Genomic DNA, 23307 nt, shown 5'->3' with positions numbered 1-23307 from the left:
CAAGGAAGCTAACATGCTCTAGGATGGGGATCGTGACAGGTCTGGAAATCATCACCACCAAGGGAGGACTGGTGAACAAAACCAAGTTCTGAAATTAAAACCAGAAGTCCCACTGAGGACTTGGTCCTGTTAATGGCCCTCTATTAAAAGACACTGGTTCAAATCTACACCGTTGCTTTGGCCAGTCCCTTTGTAAACTGTCATAGTCAAGGTCAAGCTCACCCAGGACAGAAATACAGCAGCCACAACTATCTCCAGCCAGCTGGTGAATGGAATACTTCCCCGTCACTAGCTCATGGGCATTTAAGGTTCTCTGTGCCTCTCTATGGAGCTCTCCTGACACAATTTAGCCCATGACGTGCAATAAATGCAAAATCTGTGATAAAACATGTTAGGAAGAAGAAAACTAAGGATACACATCAAAATGGACAGCATAAGATGACAAGTGTCCACACACACACACAAACAGGTAAGAAGCTGGATTATCACCAAGTCTAAGCAACCACCTGACCTGTTTATTAAAATAGGAGGTTCCTTGCTCAAAATCAGCCTATTCTCACAACAAAGCCAGCATCCCCCACAGCCAGCTTCCGGTGTTAAAGCATGCTTTACATGTTCTCATATGGGGCCTCAATGTCTACACGAAAAACTAATACCAGAGATGGCACCAGGAAATTGGGGGACTCGGTTAAATGGTGTAAATGCAACCTACATGTGGGAGAAAAAAAATCCCACCCAAGTTAAGTTCATAAACCTGCATCACTCTACCAGCCATGCAACAGCAAGCACAGAAAGTATAGAAGGTGTGGTACATTACCCAAAAGCCCCGCTAAAGACCGCATGTCCTTCTCCATCAGCAGGTAAATCTCTTCTTCCGAGAAGCGGCCAATGCCGTGGCCGTGCATCTCCCGCTTCACAATTCCTTTTGTCATGTGGCACACGACCCACCTGAGCAGGTTACTGAAGGGACCACCACCACTAAGAGACAGCATCTTCCGGGTCTCATTGAGATTGTCCACCCACTGGCAATAAGCTAGTGTCCTGGAAGTGTGTGGAAACAAGTTACTACTGTGCATCAGAGATGTGCAGCTCTGCAGTCGCTTTCAAAAAGCACTGTTCAGAATTAAGTGCTTTTTGGAGGAACCAGACCATCGCAGTGTTTAACCTGAGTGGCAGGTATTATCACAACAGCTCTTGTCAATGTTGAGGCTTAGAAGCTTTGAGAGAAATGACTGTGTCCTGTGTTCCTGTTCAACCAAATCATCCCAGTCTCCTGTCCTCAGACTCCTCTGTTTTTTCTCTCTTGTTGTCTCACAATAGTGGTAGCCTTTCACCCAGGCTGGCAAGTGCTATGGGGTGCACATCAGTGTCTGCAGCAAATGTGAAGAGAGCATCATTCCCTCCACAGCCCAGTGCCCTGTGCTAACCACATCCTGTGTTTCTGCTTTCTAGGCTGCATGAATTTTACATTTCGTAATGAAAGAGTCTGGGTTATTTTTTTAAGATATCTTTTTGCCCTTTGGACAGAGGTTAAGAGGAAGGTACAGCTGCCTGCATATCTAAAATGATATGCTGTGAATATGTAAAAAAAAAAATTGCACTCCAGAAAATCATCTCTCTCCCTTGGGCTGTTTGCAAGGATTTTAAGTATTCACCCAAGAAACAATGGAGTCACTTTCCCACTGGGTGGCGCCTGTGGCAAACTCACCTATCGAGTGTTCCCACACAACACATGCAGACAATCAAGCATCCTATTGGCTATAGTGCCTATATTTTCCTTACTTGGCTTGAGAAACCTGTGCAATCTCAAAAGTGTTTTTATAGCTAACCATGTTGGTAGGCATAAAGTAAATAGCTTCTCCATTGAGAAAAATGTAGGTGAGAGATGTAAATGTAACACATGAAATATTTTAATTTTTCTTTGTAATGAAAAAAAAATGCATTGATTGTTATACCTACCCCTGATGTGGGCTGATTCATAGTAATAGCCTCTTTAAAATCAGAAAGGTAAAGATTATTAGAAAAAACACAAAGGATGATAGTAAATTGTAGGCACAAAGAAATGTTGTTTTATACATTAAGAAGAAAGCAGGAGCTAGGGTGCATTTCAGTGGTAAAGGATTTGCTAGCACATTCCAGGCCCTGACCTTCATCTCTAGCTCCACAAAAAAAGTAAAATAAAATGCCCTGAAATTTTTAGCATTTTATGTAGTTATTCCCTATTGAGGTCCTTTCCACTAAGAAAGAAAGAAAGAAAGTCCATTTACCTAAAATTGTTTAATTATTCTTGGATTTTTACTAGCAAGTCCTTATTTTAATTTGCTCTCCACACTACAAGCATATTTAAATCTTCCCTAGTATCTTTTAAAAGGAACACTTACAATTCTTGTAGAAAGCTCTCTCTCTCTCTCTCTCTCTCTCTCTCTCTCTCTCTCTCTCTCTGTGTGTGTGTGTATGTGTGTGTGTGTGTGTGTGTGTGTGTGTGTTTCATAAGCCTCTCAAAGTACTGCAAAGTAAAGAAATGTATTTTGCTGAAAAAAGGAAAAGGTACATCACAGCAATATTTGACTGTGCACTGGCAGTGGATGTCACGGGTCTTTTGATGTAAACTATCCCACATCCATTCCAGTACATTCTATGTAAATGTGACAGTACATACCCTTCTTGAGCCCTCCTTTTCATACCTGCAATAACCTAGTGGTTTTCACATCCCATTAGAACAATGCGCACTGTGGTTCCAATCGCGCATTACTTAAATTCACAACAAAGGGGTCCACAACCTTTGATCATCTGGAAAGCCAACAATCTTGGCGGGGGGTGGGGGTGGGGGAGTAATCCCAGACTGAACATAAACAAGTAAGGCCAGAACAGCAGAGGACCTGAAGGATGAAGATGAGGAAGGCGGGACTTTAAGCTGGAACGTTCACAGAAAAGAAAAGAAGCCAGTGTCAGCCAGCGAGATCCCGGGCATAACTGTAGGATGAACAGGAAAGAGCTCAAGGGGCACCTGCCTGAAGACACTGGTTGTCTGGACCTGCAAGAAGTCCAGGAGTATTGTATGTACCTAGGACACAGGTGAGGAAACGCCTATGACCTGAGGTGGAGGGGCACCAAGGAGCAGATCGCAGCAGGCCTGAGGCCAGGCTGACTCATTTTCAGGCCGAAGGAAAAGGTCAAGCACTGGAAAGGTTCAACCAGACAAGAAACATAAGCACTGGGGTGGCAGCTGGCTAGAAGACAAGGTGAATGAGACAAACAAGAAATGGTGTGTTGACTAGACCATGACAGAGAGGTGTCACATAGTACAGGGGGAAATACTGAGGCAGCGGATATCAGGAAGAACTGGTGTTTCCTCCCAGGCTAGGCACCTGAGTGGATTTCACTAATCAGCGCCGGAGTACTCGTGGTTGAGTGGATTGGGGAAGGAAGGATGGATTAACCAGTTGCATTCGAAGGTCCCAAAGACCTGCCACCTGAAGATGTTCAGAAAGTAGAAAGAACTCAGGAGACAAGTTTAGACTTTACAGGGAGAACTGGCAGGTTTTAAAGCAGTGAGGAGAAAAGAGACTATTTGAGGAAGTTTCTAGAATGAGGACAATGTTAGGATAAACCATAGCTCGAAGGTAAGCAGGTGAGGCCGGAAGGGGGGATGGAGTGGGGGAGAGACATCTCATTATCGTCAATGCAGGGAATGTGAGTGTTACAAAGGATGGAGGGCTACAGAGAGGTTAGGCTTCCTGCCTCAGGCTTCTGTTTCCTCCCCAGGGCAGGAAATATGCATGTGGAGATGTGCAGAAAGTGAGGAAATAACAGTGGGTACAGAGCAGTAGGCTGTAGGAGAGGCAGCTGCCTGGGCCACACAGCTCAGCAGCAGTGGCAGAAAGTCAAATGCTCTCACCCTGCAGCAGCAGCCTGAGCACAGGGCACAGAAGAAAACTGTGCTCATTCAGAACTCAGAGGCTGTAAGTAGCCTTGTAAATGGGTCTCCCTCTCTTCCTCTTCCTGTTCTTTCTCTCTCTCTCTCCCTCTCCCCACCCTGTGTGTGTGTGTGTGTGTGTGTGTGTGTGTGTGTGTGTGTGTGTATATGGGGGTGGGTGTAGGTGGGTATAGGTGTATGCCTCTGTGCGCCCATGTACATGTTCAATATATATATAAATATACATGTATATACATATACATATATATATATACAAGTGCATGTGTTTTGAGGTCACAAGGGCATATATGTGCATATGAGTATGAGTGTAGAAGCTAGAGGTTCTGCCCACAGTTTTTTTGTTTGTTTGTTTGTTTGTTTTTCAGGCAAGATCTCTGTGGACCCGGAACTTGCCAAGTGTGTCTAGGCTGACTGGCCAGTGAACCCCAGAGCCATGCCCCTGCCTTCCCAGCACTGGGATTATAAGCATGCACCACCACACCTGGCTCTTTTTTTATTTTTTGGTGGGGGCAGTATACCCCCACATGTGAACATGTGCCCTAAGAGACCAGAAGAGAGTAAGAACCCCATGGAGCTGGAGTTACAGGCAGTGGTTAGTTACCTGCCATGGATGCTAGAAACAGAACTCGGGTCCTCTGGAAGGTCGGCCAGCATTCTTAACCACTAAACCATCTCCCCAGCCCCAAAAGTCAGCTTTCTGAAAACAAGGGTTACGGACATGAAACTGAGCCCCTCACACCTGCCAGGCCTTGCCACGCATCAGTGACCACCTCCCCAGCCCCTGTCCTGCGCTTGATCCCTCTGCTTCTCTACTGTCCAATAGTCCAATAGTAGAGACTAGCGTCAAATAAGGGCCTCGCGGCTATTTAGGGATCAAATCCAGCAAAGTGTTAAAAGAAAAAAAAAAAGTGTGTGGATCACATACTCTCAGCCATGGCAGGCAGCATACATATTTTGCATATTTCTATGTCATTACAGCCAAGGATACACCTCTCAGGATTCCAGGAATGGTGAAAGATTACACCCCATCCGACAAATTCTAAAGAATTCTAAACCAAGCTAACAGCCAGCAACTTGCTAAATGCTCTGCAGCACCTCTTCACTGAACTTAGCTGCGCAGGAAGCTTCACCATCTCACACTATTAGCCTCTTCTGGGGACTTGCCTTTAGCACACAGTGGCTGGTTTCTTTCCACCTCTCCCATGTTTAGAAGACCTACTTATTCTGCAGTCACGAAGTGATTTAATTCAGACCCAGAAGTTCCAAGCAACTCTAACATCTACCCCTAACCCAGACCTCCATCATGAGGCCCATGAGGCACACATGGGAGAGCTTCAGGAAATGCAAACTACATTTGCAAAATCGGACTCATTTTTGCTTGCTTCACCTCACCCAGGCCAGAATCCTAGGAACCATTCTTCAGTAATTCCAGGAGATTTTCTTCATGGCTCCTCCCTAGGTGTGCTCACGGGCTATGTGTTTCCCAGGATGGCTACACATGCAGCGCAACACTCATATTTCATTGTCTAGAACCGCTGGTCCTTCACCATGGTCTGGCCCTTCCCAGGCTCCATCTCTCAGTATGGCTCCTATAAACCCTCATATTCTCTGTACAGAAGGGCATGAACCTCCCCTCCCCACTAGAGGCTGAATGTTCAAGTTCCCAAATGTCTTACATTGAAACCAGTATGTTGGTGTTAGGAAGCAGGGCTTTCTGTATGCTTAACTCATGAGGAGAGAGCTTTCAAGACTGAGATTACTATCCTGATAAAAATGACCCCACAGAGGAAGAGCCTGCAACACATTGGCACAGGAGACAACTTCCTGAACAGAACACCAACAGCCCAGGCCTTAATGTCAACAATTAATAAATGGGACCTCATGAGGCTTAGAGGCTTCTGTAAAGCAGGAGACACTGTCAACAGAACAAAGCGACAGCCTACAGACTGTGAAAAGATCTTCACCAACCTTACATCTGTCAAAGGTCTAATATCCAAAGTATATAAAGAACTCAAGAAATTAAACACCACCAAACCAAATAACCCAATTGAGAAATGGGGTTCAGAACTAAACAGAGAATTCTCAACAGAGGAATATCAAAAGGCTGAGAAACACTTAAAGAAATGTTCAACCTCCTTAATCATCAGGGAAATGCAAATCAAAACAACTCTGAGATTCCATCTTACACCCATCAGAATGGCTAAGATCAAAAAGTCAAGTGACACCACATGCTGGCGAGGATGTAGAGAGAGAGGAACACTCCTTCATTGCTGGTGGGAATGCAAACTACTACAGCCACTTTGGAAATCTATCTGGTGCTATCTCAGAAAACTGGGAATAAGGCTTCCTCAAGACCCAGCTATTCTACTCCTTGGAATATACCCAGAAGATGCTCCAGCACACAACAAGAACATTTGCTCCACCATGTTCATAGCAGCCTTATTCATAATAGCCAGAACATGGAAATAGCCTAAGTGTCCCTCAGTAGAAGAATGGATAAAGAAACTAGGGTATATTTACACTATGGAATAATACTCGGCTATTAAAAACAAGGAATTCCTGAAATTTGTGGACAAATGGATTGAACTAGAAATGATCATAATGAGTGAGTTAACCCAGAAGCAGAAAGAGTCAAATGGTATATACTCACTTATATCTGCATACTAGCCAATGGGGCATGTCCCATGAAAGTCTTCACTAACCAGGAAACTGGGACAGAGGGGAGGACATCCTATTGGCACTCTAGGTGAGAGAAGCATGGGAGAATGGGGAAATAGAAGGATCCAGGGGGTCCTAGAAACCTACAAGAAGAGCATTATGATGGGCAGATCTGGGCCCAGGGATCGCTCAAACTATGGCACCAGGCAAGGACAATATGGGCAGTAAACTTCGAACCCCTACCCAGATCTAGCCAATGGACAGGACATTCTCCACAGTTGAGTGGAGAGTGAGGTCTGACTTTCACATGAACTCTGGTGCCCCATATTTGACCATATCCCCTGGATGGAGAGGCCTGGTGACACTCAGAGGAAGGACAGCAGGTTACCAAGAAGAGACTTGATACCCTATGAGCATATACAGGGGGAGGAGGCCCCCCACAGTCACAGTCATAGGGGAGGGGAGTAAGGGGAAAATGGGAGGGAGGAAAGAATGGGAGGATACAAGGGATGGGATAACAATTGAGATGTAATATGAATAAATTAATAAAATATATTTTTAAAAATGAAAAAAAAATGACCCCACAGAGTTTCCGTATCCTCTCTGTTATGTGACCTTGGAGTAAGAAGATGGTTATCTGTGGATCAAAAAACAGACCCTCATTAAACACTGAATCTGCCAAACCTTGGCCTTGGGCTTACTAGTTACCCTGTTCAGTGAGATACATACTTCTTTTAAACGGCCCAGACTGCTGTTGAGCTACAGGAGCCTGAATGGACTAAGACACTCCCTGAAACATCCCCGTTTCTTGGCTCCAAACACTTACAGACACTGCCATCTCTGCCTGAACACCCTAACCATCCCCGCCATCAGCTCCCTCACCTGCCACTCCAGCTGTCCCTTGGCTCTATCATGCTACCACTTGCTCTGGGATCCTTGCCTCCACTCGTCTCTCCAGTGGCTGCTTACTGCCTTCCCTCAGCTCCTCACGCTCTTCCCTGACAATGACAAGCACTAAGGCTTAGGAAAGGCGTTCGCATGAAGGCTCTCTCCAGCCTGAAAGCCACTTAAGGGGGGGTGGGGGCATGGTATCTGTACACTAGTTGTCATTCACTTCATTTGCTAAAACGAATTACTGATTGAATGAAAAAACAGTTTTACACTGAGCCAATGCTGGCTATGTGATAACATGTACTTAAAAAACAGAGAGAAGGACCCACGGAGGAAGATGGAGCAGCCATCACTCATCTCTTCAGAAGTTCACGGCCCCTTTATCTTCACTGGGAAGAAGCCCAGAGCACAAGGCATCATGAATTATTAAGTGGAGTCAGCAGGAAAGGCCAATTGGGAAAGCAGAGTAGGGCAAGCAATTAAAGTGATTTATCATGTGAGAATCTATTTCAGAAGTTAAGGTGTTCATTTTCCTTATCACAACTAATGGGTCTAATCGTTCCAACGAAAATAGGGTCAAAGATTTAAAACTTGCACAAACGCTTCTAAAGGAAGCCTAGAAAACAGGCAAAGGGCCAAGCATTGTTGCCCATGCCTGTAATCCCAGCCCCCGGGAAGCTGAGTCATAAGAATTGTCAGTTTACACAACTCACAAGATTACATAACAGAATCCTGTCTCAGGTAGACCAAAAGCCAATGGACAGGACATTCTCCACAGTTGAGTGGAGGGAAGGAGGAAAGGAATAGGGCAAAGCCTGCAGGTCCCTGGTTGACCTTCTTTCTGTTTGGTTTGGTTGGGGTTTTAGTACTGAATCAAACCCAATACCTTGTGCCTGCTAAGTGGGCGCCAAACCTCTGAGCTGTAACTCCCAGTCCCTTATCCCTTATGTTTTCATGAAAATATTTTTCACCATAACACGAAGTCAGGCCCAAGGCATAAATGAATAATAATATACAGAAAGTTGCAAACAGTAAGTCTCAGAACATGGCCTTCCAAGTCATAAGAACGCCTTTCACCTTCAGGCACAGTGGCACACCTTTTAAGCCCAGCACTCAGAAGGCAAAGGTAGGTGGATCTCTCTAAGTTCCTAGCTAACCAAGTTTACACAGTGAGACCCTATCTCAAAAAAAAAAAAAAAAAGCCTCTCTCTACATAGGGACATGCCCTTCCCTTATTGTCTTTTGCTTATATTCTGTTTTAAAGGGGTAGGAACCATAGGTGTAATTCTTCAGTTATCATCAGACTTCACCAACCTTCCAAACAGGAGCTCTCTCTACACATAAAACTGGATTTTAAAAGGGTGGGGGAGGGGAGTGGAATGAATCCGTGGCACTGAAATCGTGTTCGAGCTTTTGCGCATCTTCTTGTAAAGCCATCTAATGAAAGTTCCCCATCTCTCTCCAACACTAAAATTACATCCAAAGCCAAGTTCAGGCTGGAGACGGGCTTCAGTGCTGAAGTGCTTGTCAAGCATGCACAAGGCCCCTGGGTTCAAACTCCAGCACCAAGAAATGTTGAAGCTTAAAATTTATAAACTGTGAGCAACCTAGAAGCAGATTTGCATGGAAAATATTGAGTGTCGCACTTACTCTACAGTGTTAGAAGACTCTTAAGGATTTCACTGGTGACCATAAGAGGGCAGTAGGTATCACTGAAGAAGCATCAGTGGTATAAAAAATCAATTTCATTCTAGTAACTTGATTCCCTGTCTGAGAAATCCTCTTGTACCAGTTTCCAAGTATTGGCTCTAACTTAAGCACTCAGTACAAAACAAAGGAGATAAGAAGAAAAGCATTATTCATCTTCAATAATAGCTTTTATAATGCAAGTAGGATATAATTATATAGATTTCAAATGCAAGGAGAACCACTTTATAGCTGACTGTGCTTATCTGAATAGACCTTAAGACGGAGCTTCAAAATGATGGCATGTTACATAATAATGCTAGCTTTCCATCACCTTTGTCTTGCAGAAAATTATATTTAACCATTTTTATAGTTTCAGGCCAAAATACCTTTAAAAACAAAACACCTTGGGCTGGGCATGGTGGTACACACCTTTAATCCCAGCACTGGGGGGTGGGGGTGGATTGCTGTGAATTCGAGGCCAGCCTGGTCTACAAAGTGAGTTCAAGACAGCCAAGGCTACACAGAGAAATCCTGTCTCGAAGAAAACAAACAAACAAACAAGCACTTCAGATTATCAAATAACTGAAACCCTGAGGGTTGACTGACTTTGCCCTCCCTACTCTGTAAGTACAGTCACGATCTAGGAGCTCAGTGCTTGTTAGTACGTAAGAGAATCTCATAGAAAACTTCCATACATTGAGGTCAGCTCCCATGCTGGGGCCAGCTTCCGTTCTGCTCTCTGAGATGGGAAAAGCAGAAGGAGAGGAGAAGAGGCTAAGGAAAGAGAGCACAGGTCACCACCGCCTTAGGCATCGCCTTGTGAGACTGGGAATATCGAGCTCCGTGGTGGGAGTGGGGGAGTCTCTGCGGAGGGGAGGCAGGAAGAGAAGCAGGACAGAGGTTTGTTTCCTCTTGCTACTAGACATGAAAGTGTACTTTATCTCAAAATGCCTCCTAGGTTTTTTCTCATAGACGATGAGTTAGAGAAGCAATACTACCCTTTAAGGAGGCTATGTACCACCCAAGTAAAGTGAGCTCTTGGAAGTTTAGGGTCTTGCCACCTGTCCCCTCTCACATCCACAGCCTACCCTACCTCCCATATTTAGCTAAGGGCTAGTGAAAAGAAGGACAGAAAAGTGTTGTCTGTGAGCTTCTACCAGAGGGTAAAGTTATATAAAATGATGCATCATGCAGGTCTCCAGAGCAAAAGCCCTTACCTGTGAGACTTGGGTATTTTATTGAATCCAAACATTTAAACCAGCGTGTGTGTGCGTGTGTGTGTGTGTGTGTATACATATATGCTACTACAGAAATTTAAGAGTTGCAGCTAAAATATCAATAAAAATGTAAGTTCTGTAGCTTTCTAGGAAGCTGGCATGTGATAGCTCTCCACACCACTGTGACAGGAACCCCATCTCTCAATTGAGGCATAGTGCAACAGTATTGAAAGGTGGCTTGAGGGCCAGTGGCCCAAGGCATGCTCCTCATTTCCTTCTGCCACTGCAGAGCTGGGCCTGAAACCCAGCAAATGAACAAGACAGGATCATTTCCACAGCCTTTCCCAGAAGCCAAGTGAGTCAGACAGTCACACACCACAGTGCCCACTATGACAAAGCAGAGACCTGGCATGTCCATCAGCATTTCATGGAAAGGACCCAGGCTCCTGCAAACACTGGATCTGCCCTCTCCCACAGCGCTCTGTCTACACTCCCCCACAAGGCACTTCCCTGGTCAGCCCTCCTCCATCTCTGGAGTGAGGTAGGGAAAGGATGACGAGTGCTTGTCAGCGCCGGGATAAACAGAGGAAAAAAAAATCGAACACAGGACGAGAAAAATAGAAGGTGACTTAAAATCTTGGAGATAAGAACACCCAAAAAGAGGTCAGATGGGTGAAGCAGAGAGAGCCAGTGAGGAGAGAGAGCCACAGTCAGTCCCACAAGGAGACAACCTCTGTGGAAGGAAGTGGTTAGTAAAAGCCCCAGACCTACATCTGACCAAGAAATAGCAAAGCCAATAAAGTGGGACTAAGGATTTCTAATTAAGTATTTGGGGCAAAGTAAGTCTGCAAATATTTGGAAGAAACTGTCTGTCATCTTTAGGTGTATAGAGGGGGGCGCAAGTAGAAGTGCCAGAAAATAGCTGAAAAGGGAAAAAAAAAAACCCACAAGACAAACCAGTTTGCAAAATAAGACTAGCCAGATGTGACTAACTCTAATTGTACTGCATCAGCTTGGGACCACCAAAGCAAAACAGAACAACTGGTCAGCCCAACTATGTGATGCTTCCAACGAGAAATGCAGGCATCGGGGCAGAATGTTATCTAAAGAAAGGGGACATAATCTCCCAAATGTGACTCACTCCACTGAGGGATCCTATCTTTACTTAACCTTCCATGCCTTCCTCTGGTGTCTGATGCTGATTTTTCAAGACACGGTTTCTCTGTGTAACTGTGGTTATCCTGAAACTCGCTCTGTAGATCAGACTGGCCCCAAACTCAGAGGTCCACCTGCCTCTGCCTCCTGAGTGCTGGGATTAAAGCAGTGCACCACCACTGCCCAGCATCTGATGCACTTTCTTTCAGCAGTTTGTAGTGGTGAGCCCCACCACAATCCAGCAAACTGTAGACCATAGGCTGTGAAGATTTTTTTCATATGTGCATGGTTGGGAGAAGATCAAAGGAAGATTATGTTATCATAAATGAAATCCACGTTTCAGCATGCATGATAGTTTTACTGAAGTGTAGTCTGCTTATAAACTGACAAGTCTGTTGGCGTAGTTGAGTGGATGTGGCTGTAACAGATGGACTCCAGAGAAATACCTGTGGAGTCCTGGTCTAGACACTTAGAGCAAAGGACAGAACACTGAGCCTAAGTCAGAGGGGTTTTTTTTTTTATAAAACCTTTAAGAAAGGTAAAACTTAACAGAAAACTTTTGAGATGGTGAGTGGGTGTCAGAAAGCTGAAGGAGAACTGAGGCTGGCTGGGAGAGCGCAGGGACAGACACACAGCAGGGACAGACACACAGCAGGGACTCACCAGTAGAAGTGCTCTTCCACCATCTTGGTCACAGCTCTGGAGACAGCTCTTTCATGAGGGCCAAGGTTTTTGTTTAAGTTCACTCCAAGTTTCTCTTCCAGAAAGTCAATTATGAATTCTGTGCCAGACACTTTTTCATTATTATATTCAATCCAAGGCATTTTCCCTTGAGCAGAGAGTTTTCCACCAAAATAGTTCTAGATGGAATATTTTCAAAGGGAGAGAGAGAGAAGCAATGCATATATGAATTTCACCGATTGGCAGAAGCAAACATTTCAACCCACGAGGGCTCAGGTCCACATTATTTATTCAAAATGAACTCAGCACATTAACTCTTTAAGATCATGACTTTAGAAGTGGGGAGGGGGGAGCCTTTTACTGAATATCAAAGTATTTTTTTCATAGGCCTATCGTGGATTCAACTCCTATCTGAACTAAGGGAGGAAGCTGAAGCAAGGAACAGCAGGGCAAAGGGGTGGGTTTGAAATAGACAAGTCTAGTTATAAAGTGTAAACTACCCTCAAAGAGCAAAAAAGTACAAACAAACCACAAAGAAGCTTGTACCAACTTAGTAACCGAAAAAAACTCACTTGAAATCCAAATGTTGCGTCTGAATAATGCTTATTGTCACTACCCTGCAAGCAAGAAGTCCCCTAAATTATCATACTGAGGTTTAAAAAAAATACATGATCTCTCCTAAAGGATAATCAGCAGTTTCAGTCTAGACCTTTAATTTCTAGGCCTAGAAGTGATACTCAGAATCTTTCCAGACAAGCTCTATTTTGATCTATAAACATGTTAGATGCTCAGAAGTTTTGGGGTTTTTTTGGGGGGAGGGTTGTTTGTTTGTTTGGGGGTTTGTTTGTATTTGGGTTTGTTGTTGTTGTTGTTGTTTGTTTTTTTAGACAGGGTTTCTCTGTGTTGCCTTGGCTGTCCCAGGCTGGTCTTGCACTCAGAAATCTGCCTGCCTCTGCCTCCTTAAGTGCTGGCATTATGGGTGGGCACCACTATGCCTAGCATCTCAGATGATCACGAACCAGCAAGAAGGTGGTTAAATTAAAGTGGCATTTGTTTTCTGATGTGTAAAAAGTAAAGACCTGGACCACAAAAACAGGGCTTCTGAAGAATTCCTTGTTTTCAATCACTTTCTCAATAAATATAGTCATTTAAACCTCAAAGTTGATTGTTAAACTGTATCCATTGTCATGTAAACTACACAGCCTAAATTAATGTGATTGTCACAAACTCTTCTTTACACTTTATAATGCAGACACTGTTGAATAAGGGCCAATGTTGGCCCAGCTGAGAAAACTGGTACTCAAAAACATGGTGGGGATGAGAGCCAACCACTTAAAAACCTTCTGACAGTGTCTTAAGTTAAACACAGACCTCCAGAATTCTCCGTTGTTGTTGTTGTTATTGTTGTTGTTGCTGTTCAAGACAGGGTCTCTCTCTGTGTAGTCTTAGCTGTCCTTGACTTGCTTTGTAGACCAGGCTGGCCTCGAACTCACAGAGATCCGCCTGCCTCTGCCTCTGCCTCCCTGCGTGCTGGGATTAAAGGCGTGTGCACCATGCCCGGCAGAATTCTACCTTTTTTAAAAATATATGTATTTTTTTGTTGTGCGTGTATATGTTTTTTGCCTGCAGTGTATATCTGAACCACATGCAAGCCTGGTGCCAGGAGAAGATGTCATTAGGTACCCTGGAACGGAAATTACAGGCAGTTGTGAACTGTCATGTGGGTTCTGGAAACTGAATCAGGATCCTCTGCAAGAGTGGCTTCTCTTAACTAAAAAGCCATCTCTCCAGACCCTACAGCTTTCTTCTAATCAAGGCATTCCACCCCTATGTATTAACTCAGAGTCAGAAAGCATACAGCCATGCAAAGTCATGTAAACAGAAATCTGGGCTGGAGAGCATGCAGTGTTCTTCCAGAGGACCTGACTGTGGCTCTCACTGACCATATCAGATGCCTCTGTGAAATACACAGAAATAGAAATAAAATAAATATTTAAAGGTTTATAAAAGTTTTTCCATTATCAGAAATGGAAAAAAATGTTACTCAGAGGTAAATTAATAAAAAGCCAACAAATATGCAATGTATTATAACTCCAGGAAAAAGAACAGAATGGGCTACTTATACACAAAGAACATGGATAAACTGAAAAGTAGTTTTATGAGTAGAATTAGCTAGACTGAAAAGGACTACGCAGGGCTGGACGGTATCATACTTGTTTTGCAAGCATGGGGACCTGACTTCAAGCCCTGGTCTCCACATTAAAAACCAGATATGGAACAGGCACCTGCAATCTCAGCACTGGGGAAGGAGAGACAGGCAGAATACTAGGGCTGACTAGCCAACCAGCCAGCCTAGCTCTGTGGTTGTAATGATAAAGTCTCCCAGAGGCTTATGTGTTTAAATGCTTGGTCCCCAGTTAGTAGACCTATTTGAGAAAGATTAGGAGATACGGCCTTATTGGAAGAGATGTGTCATTGGGGGTGGGCTTTGAGGTTTCAAAAGCCTACTAGGTCAGTCTCTTTATGTGTGTTCCCCCCATCTCTCTCTCTCTCTCTCTCTCTCTCTCTCTCTCTCTCTGTGTGTGTGTGTGTGTGTGTGTGTGTCTATGTCTGTGTCTGTGTGTCTGTCTGTCTTTCTGCCTCTCTTTCTCTTCTCTCTCTGTCTCTCTGTCTCTGTCTCTGTCTCTGTCTCTTTCTCTCTCTCTCTCTCTGAAAAGCTCTCAGTTACTGCTCCAACACCATGTTTGCCCACCTCCCCCAACGATGATCAAGGACTAACCCTCACAAACCACACAGAGGCCCCCAACTAAAGGCTTTCTTTTGTAAGAATTGCCTTCATCGTGGTAGCTCTTCACAGCAGTAGAAGAGTAACTAAGGCAAGCTCTAAGACCAGTAGGAGACCATGCCTCAAAAATTAAGATAGAGACCAATAAGATAGAGAGGAAAATAGCCAGCATCAATTTATAGCTTCCACATGCCACACGCAAACAGGTACAAACATGCTAGGCTGGTAACACACAACTTGATTCCAACACTAGAAAGGCAGAAGCAGACAGATTTATTACTGGGAGTTTGAGGCCAGCCTGGTCTACAATAGTAAGTTCAAGGCCAACACACATACAAAATAAGTACACTGTAAATTCTTTCTTTCTTTCTTCCTTCCTTCCTACCTTCTTTCCTTTCTTTTGAAAACTCTAGAAAATGTAAACTAATCTCTGTGTATCCATGATTGTTGAGGACAATGAAGGACAGTAGGGAGCAAGAGCAATGAATTTCAAGGAAGCACATGAAAATGTTAGAATAAAATGGATCCTTTTACTGTGTTTTGTTTTTTAAACAGTCTTAACAGTCTGGGCTAGCCTTAAATTCACCATGTAGTTAAGGCTGGCCTTGAATTCCTGATCCTCCTGCTTCCAACCCTGAGTGCTAGGATTAGAGGTATGCACCACCACACCTGGCTGATACATTCACTATTGACTGTGACAATGGCTTCATAAGTACTTACCTGGTTTGTTTGGGTTTTTTTTTAAGTTATCAAAGTTTACATTTAAAACTTGTGCAACTTGTTATATGTCAATTTTGCTATATAAAGTTGTGGGGGGTTTTCTTTTTTGTTTTTAAAGAGAAGTCAGTATTAGGTAAATCTATACCTTTAACTATCTCTCTAGAATAAAGATTAGCAAAGTCTTCCTGTAGAAAGCCAGCTAGTAAACACCTCAGGCCAGCAAGCGTCTACTAACAGCTCAACATTGCAGAAGACGCAGAAGAGCAGGCATGGGTGATGAAAAGTGAACGAGTTTGGATGCTTCCAGTAAAAAGTCAGGACTCTGAAAACTGAACTTCACATATGACAATTGTTTAACTTTTCCCCTCTAACTATTTAAAAATTTATAAATGTTTCTTCCTTCGCAGGCCTGATATGACAAGCCCGTTGCAAAGGTTACTCACTACTCACCTTCTTTGCTAGAGAAGCCAAACTAAAACCCAGGCAGCACTTAGAGCAAGCCGGAGACAAGGAGACACAATTTTGCAAAGGTGCATCAGAACAGAAAGCTCTAGAAGAGCATAGCCAACTCCCCCTACTAATCCCAAAACTTCAAAAATTTTAGAAATAAAACAAAAAATATTAGGTTGGATTTTTTTGGTGGGGGGGTGGCGAGAGCAGGAGGCAGAGGGAGGACACTGGGATTAAGACCCTGATGTTGGAGATGACCAGGGAAAAACAGTATTATCTGGATATAACAGGACACAAACGCATCACAGCTGTGGTTGCCAGCACAGAGCTTGTATAAGACAAGTGGCAACATCGTTGGAGAAGGGGCTGACCTGAGGAGCTAGCGGCAGGGGATGGCTTCAAGAAGAAAAAGAGGAGCTTTCTTTAAGCCTGTGGTCCATGAGGAAGTTGACCACGCTCCAACCAGTGACCCAACAGCCATGACTAAATACGGCCTAACAAATTAGATTTAGTGGGTTAATAAAAATAAAAGGCATAAAGCTTGAACGGCATGGAAGTGCAGACCTAGGAGAAGTCAGAGGGAAGATCTGAGGGGAATAGGATCCAAATATATTGTATGCATGTATCAAGTTCTCCAAGAACAAATGGAAATTATTGTACTAAAAAAAATCATCCATGTGTAGTTAGGCACAATGGCACATGCCTGTAACCCCAGCACTCAGGGAGGCAGAGGCAGGCAGATCTGTGTGAGTTAGAGACCAGTTGGGTCTACACAGAGAAACCCTGCCTTAGAAACAAAACAAAATGAAACGAAAAACAAAAACTACACACTCGGATAGCATCTCCGTAAACTTAAGGAACTGGTATCGCTGAGACTATTTTCTCTGACCATAATAGCAAAAACAATTACAGAACCAAAGCTTTAGTAAATTCTCATATATCTGGAACTTGTTATTAAAAAAAAAACATAAGGGAACAAATTGAGCTAGAGTAATGACAACAAACAAACAAACAAACGTGTTAGCTAGTTCCAGCATTACTGAGGGAAAAGATGGGTATCTTCAAATACATTGTTTTGTTTATTAATTTTTATGGAATAATATTTATTTCTATTTTATATTGGAGAAATTTTGCAAATTTAAAAATATATGTACATATACATATTTATTAAAAGTACCCACATTCTAGACTTCAGTAATTAATTATAATTAAGACTTTGGTATATTTCCTTTTTCATTGGTGAAAATACTTGCAAATTACTTATTTTTAATACAATTTTTAAAGATTTATTTATCATGTATACAATGTTTTGCCTGCATGTACACCTGCAAGCCAGAAGAGGGCACCAGATTTCATTATAGGTGGCTGTGAGCTGGGAATTGAACTCAGGAACTTTAGGAAGAGCGGGCAGCACTCTTAACCTCTGAGCCATCTCTCCAGCCCACAGATTACTTATTATATATGAATGCGTATGTATATATGGGTATGTGTGTTTCTTTTTCCTTCTTTTCTCTTGAATTTCTTCTTATAAAATTTTAAAATGTATTTAATTTATGTCCTTTGCCTGCATGTTTCTCTGTGTGCCACATGCTTGCCTTAGTGACTGAAGTAAGAAGAGAACATGGAATTTCCTGTAAGTGGAGTTAGATATGATCCTGAACCGCCACACAGGGGGCTGGGAGCTGAACCGGGATCCTCTGCAGGACTCACAAGTGCTCTTAACCACCGAGTCCTCTTTCCATCATCCTTTAATTGCTCCTTTTATGAGCTGCTGAAATCAGCAGGTACTCTCTTGAAATCAACTTGAGCAAAACATGGGAAACTTAAAATATATTAAAAGGCCAGAGCTATAGGTAGGTGGTAGAGCCTGGTACACGTGAGGCACTGGCTTCAATCCCTAGGACTAGCAATCTTTTTTTTTTTTTCAGATGTCCACCCGATGCCAACTGTGCCCTCCAACCCCACACTCATGGAGGAGAAAATAAAAAAGATAAACGAAAGCCTAAAAGAAAGTTCCACCAGGCAGTAGCACACTCACATTCCTCACCAGCTGCCCCATAAGCCTATCCAAACCTCCAACCAAAGAACACATCAAAATACATACTAAGAGTCCTTCACTAAAACTGGTATATAAAGAACTCAGCAGACCCTGGAATCTTACCAAGCACTGGGCACTGCTACCTTCACACCCTGCCGACTCTGACATCCACTTGTGTGACATTAACTATTTCTCCCTCTACGTGACGGTGACATCATAAGAATAAAAAAAAAAGCGTATTTGCAAACAGGTACCTGATAGGGTAGGTCAGCCATTCTTAAGTAAGTTTCCATTTTCAAACAGAAAGGAGATAAGCTGGGGACACCATTGTTAGGTCTTGCAAACTGATGTAAAATAATAGCATCTTTGGAGTCAAGCTCTTGCTGTTTCCTGTCAAAACCAAAACAGAAATCAAGAACAGCCTGCATGTTAGGTTTTTTTGTTGTTGTTGCCTTACTTCTCAAGAGGACCCTGAAGGGTTGTAGTCCTCCACGAACAAGCGGAAGTGTGTGTGTGTGTGTGTGTGTGTGTGTGTGTGTGTGTGTGTGTGTGTGTGCCAGGTCTTACCTCATTCCATGTTTGGAGAAGAAAAGCATAGTGTACGTGCGGGGGACCTTACAAACTCTGAAAGGACTATAACCCAGTGGCTCCAGGAAGTAACTACAAACCAACTTGCTTCCTTTGCCTGCAGCCTCCAGAGGCAAGAGAAGTATTTTGGGGACAGGCATTTTGTGCTTCCTATGTGTTCCCTTTGATTCTGTGCGGTTCATGGGTATTATTTTATTTAATCTTCAGAACAAGCTTATGAAGTCGATATATTACATATATTTTACAGGTGCAAATGCTAGGTGAGCATGGTACTCCAGGTTTTTAATTGGCTCTCAGGAAGCTGAAACCAAAACATCACAAGGTCATGGACTACTGGGCTGCAGAGGATCCTGGGTACACAGTCACATTGCTAGTACACTGCAGAAGGTGAACACTGCCTACACGCCTGCATCGGACAAAACTTTGAAACAGACCCTTGTCAGTAACACGAGGAACTAACTGAATAGGTGTGCTGTGCCATGATCCACATCTACAGGGATCTGATACTGAACATTCTGGTTCTTCTTCTCTATTGACCATCACAAGGATTAAATAAAATAGTATCTGTAAACAATTACTGAGCTACCAAGTATTGAAAGTGTAGAGGAATTTATTATTAGGCAGTAAGTTAGGTTCACTTACAGTCTCACTCAATCTGGCTTATACACCCCTCAGAGACCTAGTACAGTTTGCAGCGTTTTGTCTGCCTAGCATTCGGAACCAGATAAACTCCATCGATCTCGAGCCCTCCCTAAGATTCTACTTCCCTCTCCAGATCTCACTTTAATTCTACACCTACTTCTGGCCAAGCAGTAATGGCTTGTCACCATCACCACATGGTGCTCACTACCTTCAGCATCTCCACTTCGTAAAACAAGTTCTCTCAATTTAAAGTACTCAGAATGATTCATTCTGAAATTAAAAGCCAAAAGAGTTAAAACATTTACTATAAAACAAAGGTTTTCCTTTATATGAAATGTGTGTGGTACATCAGATATTTTGACTATGTTAGTAGAGAATACAAATTCTACACTTCACAACTGACTTTGCCCAGTAAAATAATTCACATCACAAAGTGGTGATGTCATATCTATTAGAGAGGCAAAAGTATAAGAACTAAGCCAGGCACAGTGGTGCGCGCCTTTAATCCCAGCGCTCAGGGAGGCAGGGGCAAGTCGATCTCTGTGAGTTCAAGGCCAGCCTGGTCTACAAAGGGAGTCCAGGACAGTCAAGGCCACACAGAGAAACCCTATCTCAATCAAAACAAAAGTTTAAGAACTAAAAGGAGATGAGTATGAAACTGATTCCCTGCCCTACTGACCAGAAGAGTCTAAAGAATTCTAAAGGCCAATTTAGGGCCCATCATGGACAGAACAGATGAGTATCATGTGTCAATGACTTTATAGACATGCCCATATGAACCTACTTAATTCTGATAATAGCACTCTAAAGTGGTCATTGCTGGAGTTTAAATTTGGGACACCATACTAATATTTTATAGTAGACAGGAAACTTGAAAGTCAGAAAGGAACTTGCCCAAGAAATACCAATTTAAGAGCAAGTCTATCAGGCCAAACCTGAAAGCAGAGCCCAGCTATTCAGCAGGCATAGGTAAGAAAATTGCAAGTTCAAGGTGAGCCTAGGTAACTCAGCTAGACCATGTCTTTAAAAAAAAAGGGGGGGGGCAAAAGGGAGTGAAGTAAGGATATAGCTCTGTGGTAGGGTACTTGGCTTCCATGGGTGAAGCACTGAGATCAATCCTTAGTACAAGTAAAAACAATATTGTATACCTTTTGCACACGTGTGTGTGTGTGTGTGTGTGTGTGTGTGTGTGTCCAAAGAAAAGAAAATTGGCAATTCTTCAGTTGGTTTTAACACAGCCAGTTGATTCAGATAGCTAGAGATATCTAATCTTTATTGAATGCCCATATCACAACGCTGTCCTAAGTAGTTCACATGTATTAAGTCAACTGGATAAGGAAGGCTACTATTATTATTTCCCCTCTACAGATGACACGGATTCAGAGCTTAGTAGCATCGAAGGTGCACAGTTGGCTAAGGGATGAATCAAATGTGAACCCAGAAAATCTGGCTCCATAGGCCTCCTTCTATAAGTCACAGGAGCAGATGAGCTGCTTCCAGTGCAACTTATTTCATTAAAAAAATGACCTTAGAGTGAGATTTGCACAAGAGAACATCCACAGAGGACAGCTGGCTCACCTACTAGGACACTAACTAGCTCCTGCCCCTGCTCTAAGAACATCAGAGGTGATCATGCCTCTGTGACAGGCAATGAGTCTGTCATGGAGATCAGATGGGGACCCTTCAGATGGAGTACACAAGATGCAAATGAGCTCCAGGTAGTGAAGTCATTACTTAGTCATTCAATTTACAGGCAAATTTCAAGATGCTTGAATGAATTTAATACAGATGCCAAGCCACCTCCACACTGGGAAAACAAAGAATTAATAACTATTTAAAAACATAACAGTAGAAAAAGTGCAAATACCCCAAAATAATATCCTACATAAGCTCCCATGCTTCACCCTAAAAACGCCTGCATTGGTTATTACACTCATTAACTAGACTTCATAAGTACCTGATAACTTTATTTTCTCATGAGACAAAACCATAGACTAAGGTTAAACTGTTCCACAGAAGTCCAGGCAGGGTCGGGGAGAGTTGACAGCTGCCAATGACAACAAGCCCATTTTATTCTATATTTCCCTCCCCCACTTTTCAGAGTTTGACTTGCTTTTTTTTTTTTTTCCTCTAAGCTATTCATTGACACTTAGGTTTCATAGCAAGGGGAAGCCTCCCTCTCTGTGCCCTCTGAAGCCAGGCTTCAGTGCTTATGTCTAGTCCCTGTCTCTAGAAGCTGGCAGGAAATGCCCCCGTTTTCCTCATTTCTTCTCCTTTCTTCCCCCAGGAAAACACCTCAAAGTGAGCGCGTTCTCACGAGCAGCCAGGCCCCACCTTGAAACCTCAACATTACTCCTGTGGCCGCATGAGCTTCAGCAGATTACTTCACCTCCCTCTGCTCCTTAGTGGCACTTGTTAAAGTTGCGCGTGATCACACACACAGAGTACCACTAGGTTCCCCCCCCCCCAAATCGGCAGCCTTCTCTCAGTCTGTATGGTAAACAGGGCTTATCAACCCATTTGTCAAGAGACAGAAGTAAACAAACACGGGCCTTAAGACACTTTGATCTGGAGTTTGCGCTCACCAACCACCCACCCAGGATGGAGAAGAGCCTGGGTACAGAGCTCAAAGCAGCCAGGGTGTGGTCTATTCCAAAGTGAGTTCCCAAGGCCCTATTATTTCTGCAAGGTCATCTAAGCCACATTGTGGATTCAGCCATACGAAGCCTTTACTTTCCACAAACTGGAGAAATGCCGGGAAGGCACATGGTGCAAGGGACAGTCCTCCCAGGCTTTGGATTGATTGAAGTCCAGCTGAGAGACAGCAGGCTATTGTCTCAAAGGCTGCACAGATGAGGGAGTTCTTTATATGGACTGAGACCTGACTTGAAATAGAGTTCTAAGGCTGGCACGAATGGGAAGTAATCTTGGAGACAGTTCACTTTAAAACTTCTGTGTTTGGTTCAGCTAAATTCAACACACTGAGCTAAGTGGGATGTAGCCAACTGAAAAAAAAAATCAACTTTTCAGTCTTCCACTGCAGCTAATAAATAATATGAAAACCAACACATTTTTCAGGCCTAAGTGATTTTCTAACCCCTTCAGAATCAACAAATTATGTGAATTCAATAGGGCCATCGCAGTGTCCTCCTGGAGTTCCTGCAGGCCCATTAGAGGTCAGTGGCCACTTTAAAGCCACCAGAACCATGCCTCTCCCTCACCCTACGCCTGGAGAATGTGGTGTGAACACATCCTTACCCCTTCAGAAAAATACTGGCTAGAAGGAAAATTCCGAGCTACTGAAAACTGCTCTGCCTCCAACGATCTCCAGCGTCTGGGACCCCAAATGCAGGGAATTTTTAATCATATATCGACATATCCATTAGCCAAAGACTGTCTGGGCACCCTGTGTTAGCATCTACAACACTAAAGAGTTATGGGACCAGCAGTACCAACAGCAGGGACCTCCACTGACTGTAATTTTCAAGTCAGCCCGGTATTCATTCTGCGGCAGGCAGCCATGAAACTTGTTTACAGCCTAGGGAGACTCCCTGTTATGTCAAGTACCCCATGTGCTAGTTAGTGCTGCCCCTCAGATCTCCGACTGCCAAGACAACACCGGCATTTAAGCCTGAAGGCGCTTACACTTCCATACCAGCGAAGCAGGTAAGCAGGTTAAGGCTGCATCAAAACTGGACAGGGCTACACTTAGCCAGGCATCTTTAACAGCGACTGCAGGTTCCAACCTTCTGCAACTGCAGCCTCTTAATGATGTTGACATTTAGAGAGGAGTAAGAGAGAACTAACCTTTTAAGTAAAGATGAGGTTAATAGTTAATATCCCAGCATTATTACCC

The 23307-nt window shown here is 43.4% G+C and overlaps 1 protein-coding gene across 3 annotated transcripts in view; it reads right to left on the bottom strand.

Moving 5' to 3' along the window:
• The window catches only part of FAXC (failed axon connections homolog, metaxin like GST domain containing), a 62819-nt gene that overhangs the window by 38154 nt on the left and 1358 nt on the right, over positions 1-23307 (bottom strand). For all 3 annotated transcript variants that reach the window (XM_084796591.1, XM_084796590.1, XM_084796589.1), the window contains 3 exons: positions 18476-18611; positions 12211-12407; positions 818-1041 (listed from right to left, as the gene is read on the bottom strand). In XM_084796591.1, the coding sequence (XP_084652717.1) occupies positions 818-1041; positions 12211-12407; positions 18476-18611 (557 nt within the window). The remainder of the gene's footprint in view (positions 1-817; positions 1042-12210; positions 12408-18475; positions 18612-23307) is intronic.

Source organism: Acomys minous, assembly GCF_964271855.1.
Source record: "Acomys minous genome assembly, chromosome: 1".
NCBI classification, from domain to species: domain Eukaryota; kingdom Metazoa; phylum Chordata; class Mammalia; order Rodentia; family Muridae; genus Acomys; species Acomys minous.
The sequence above is the reverse complement of the archived record's forward strand: the minus strand, read 5'-3'. Positions and strand labels throughout refer to the sequence as shown.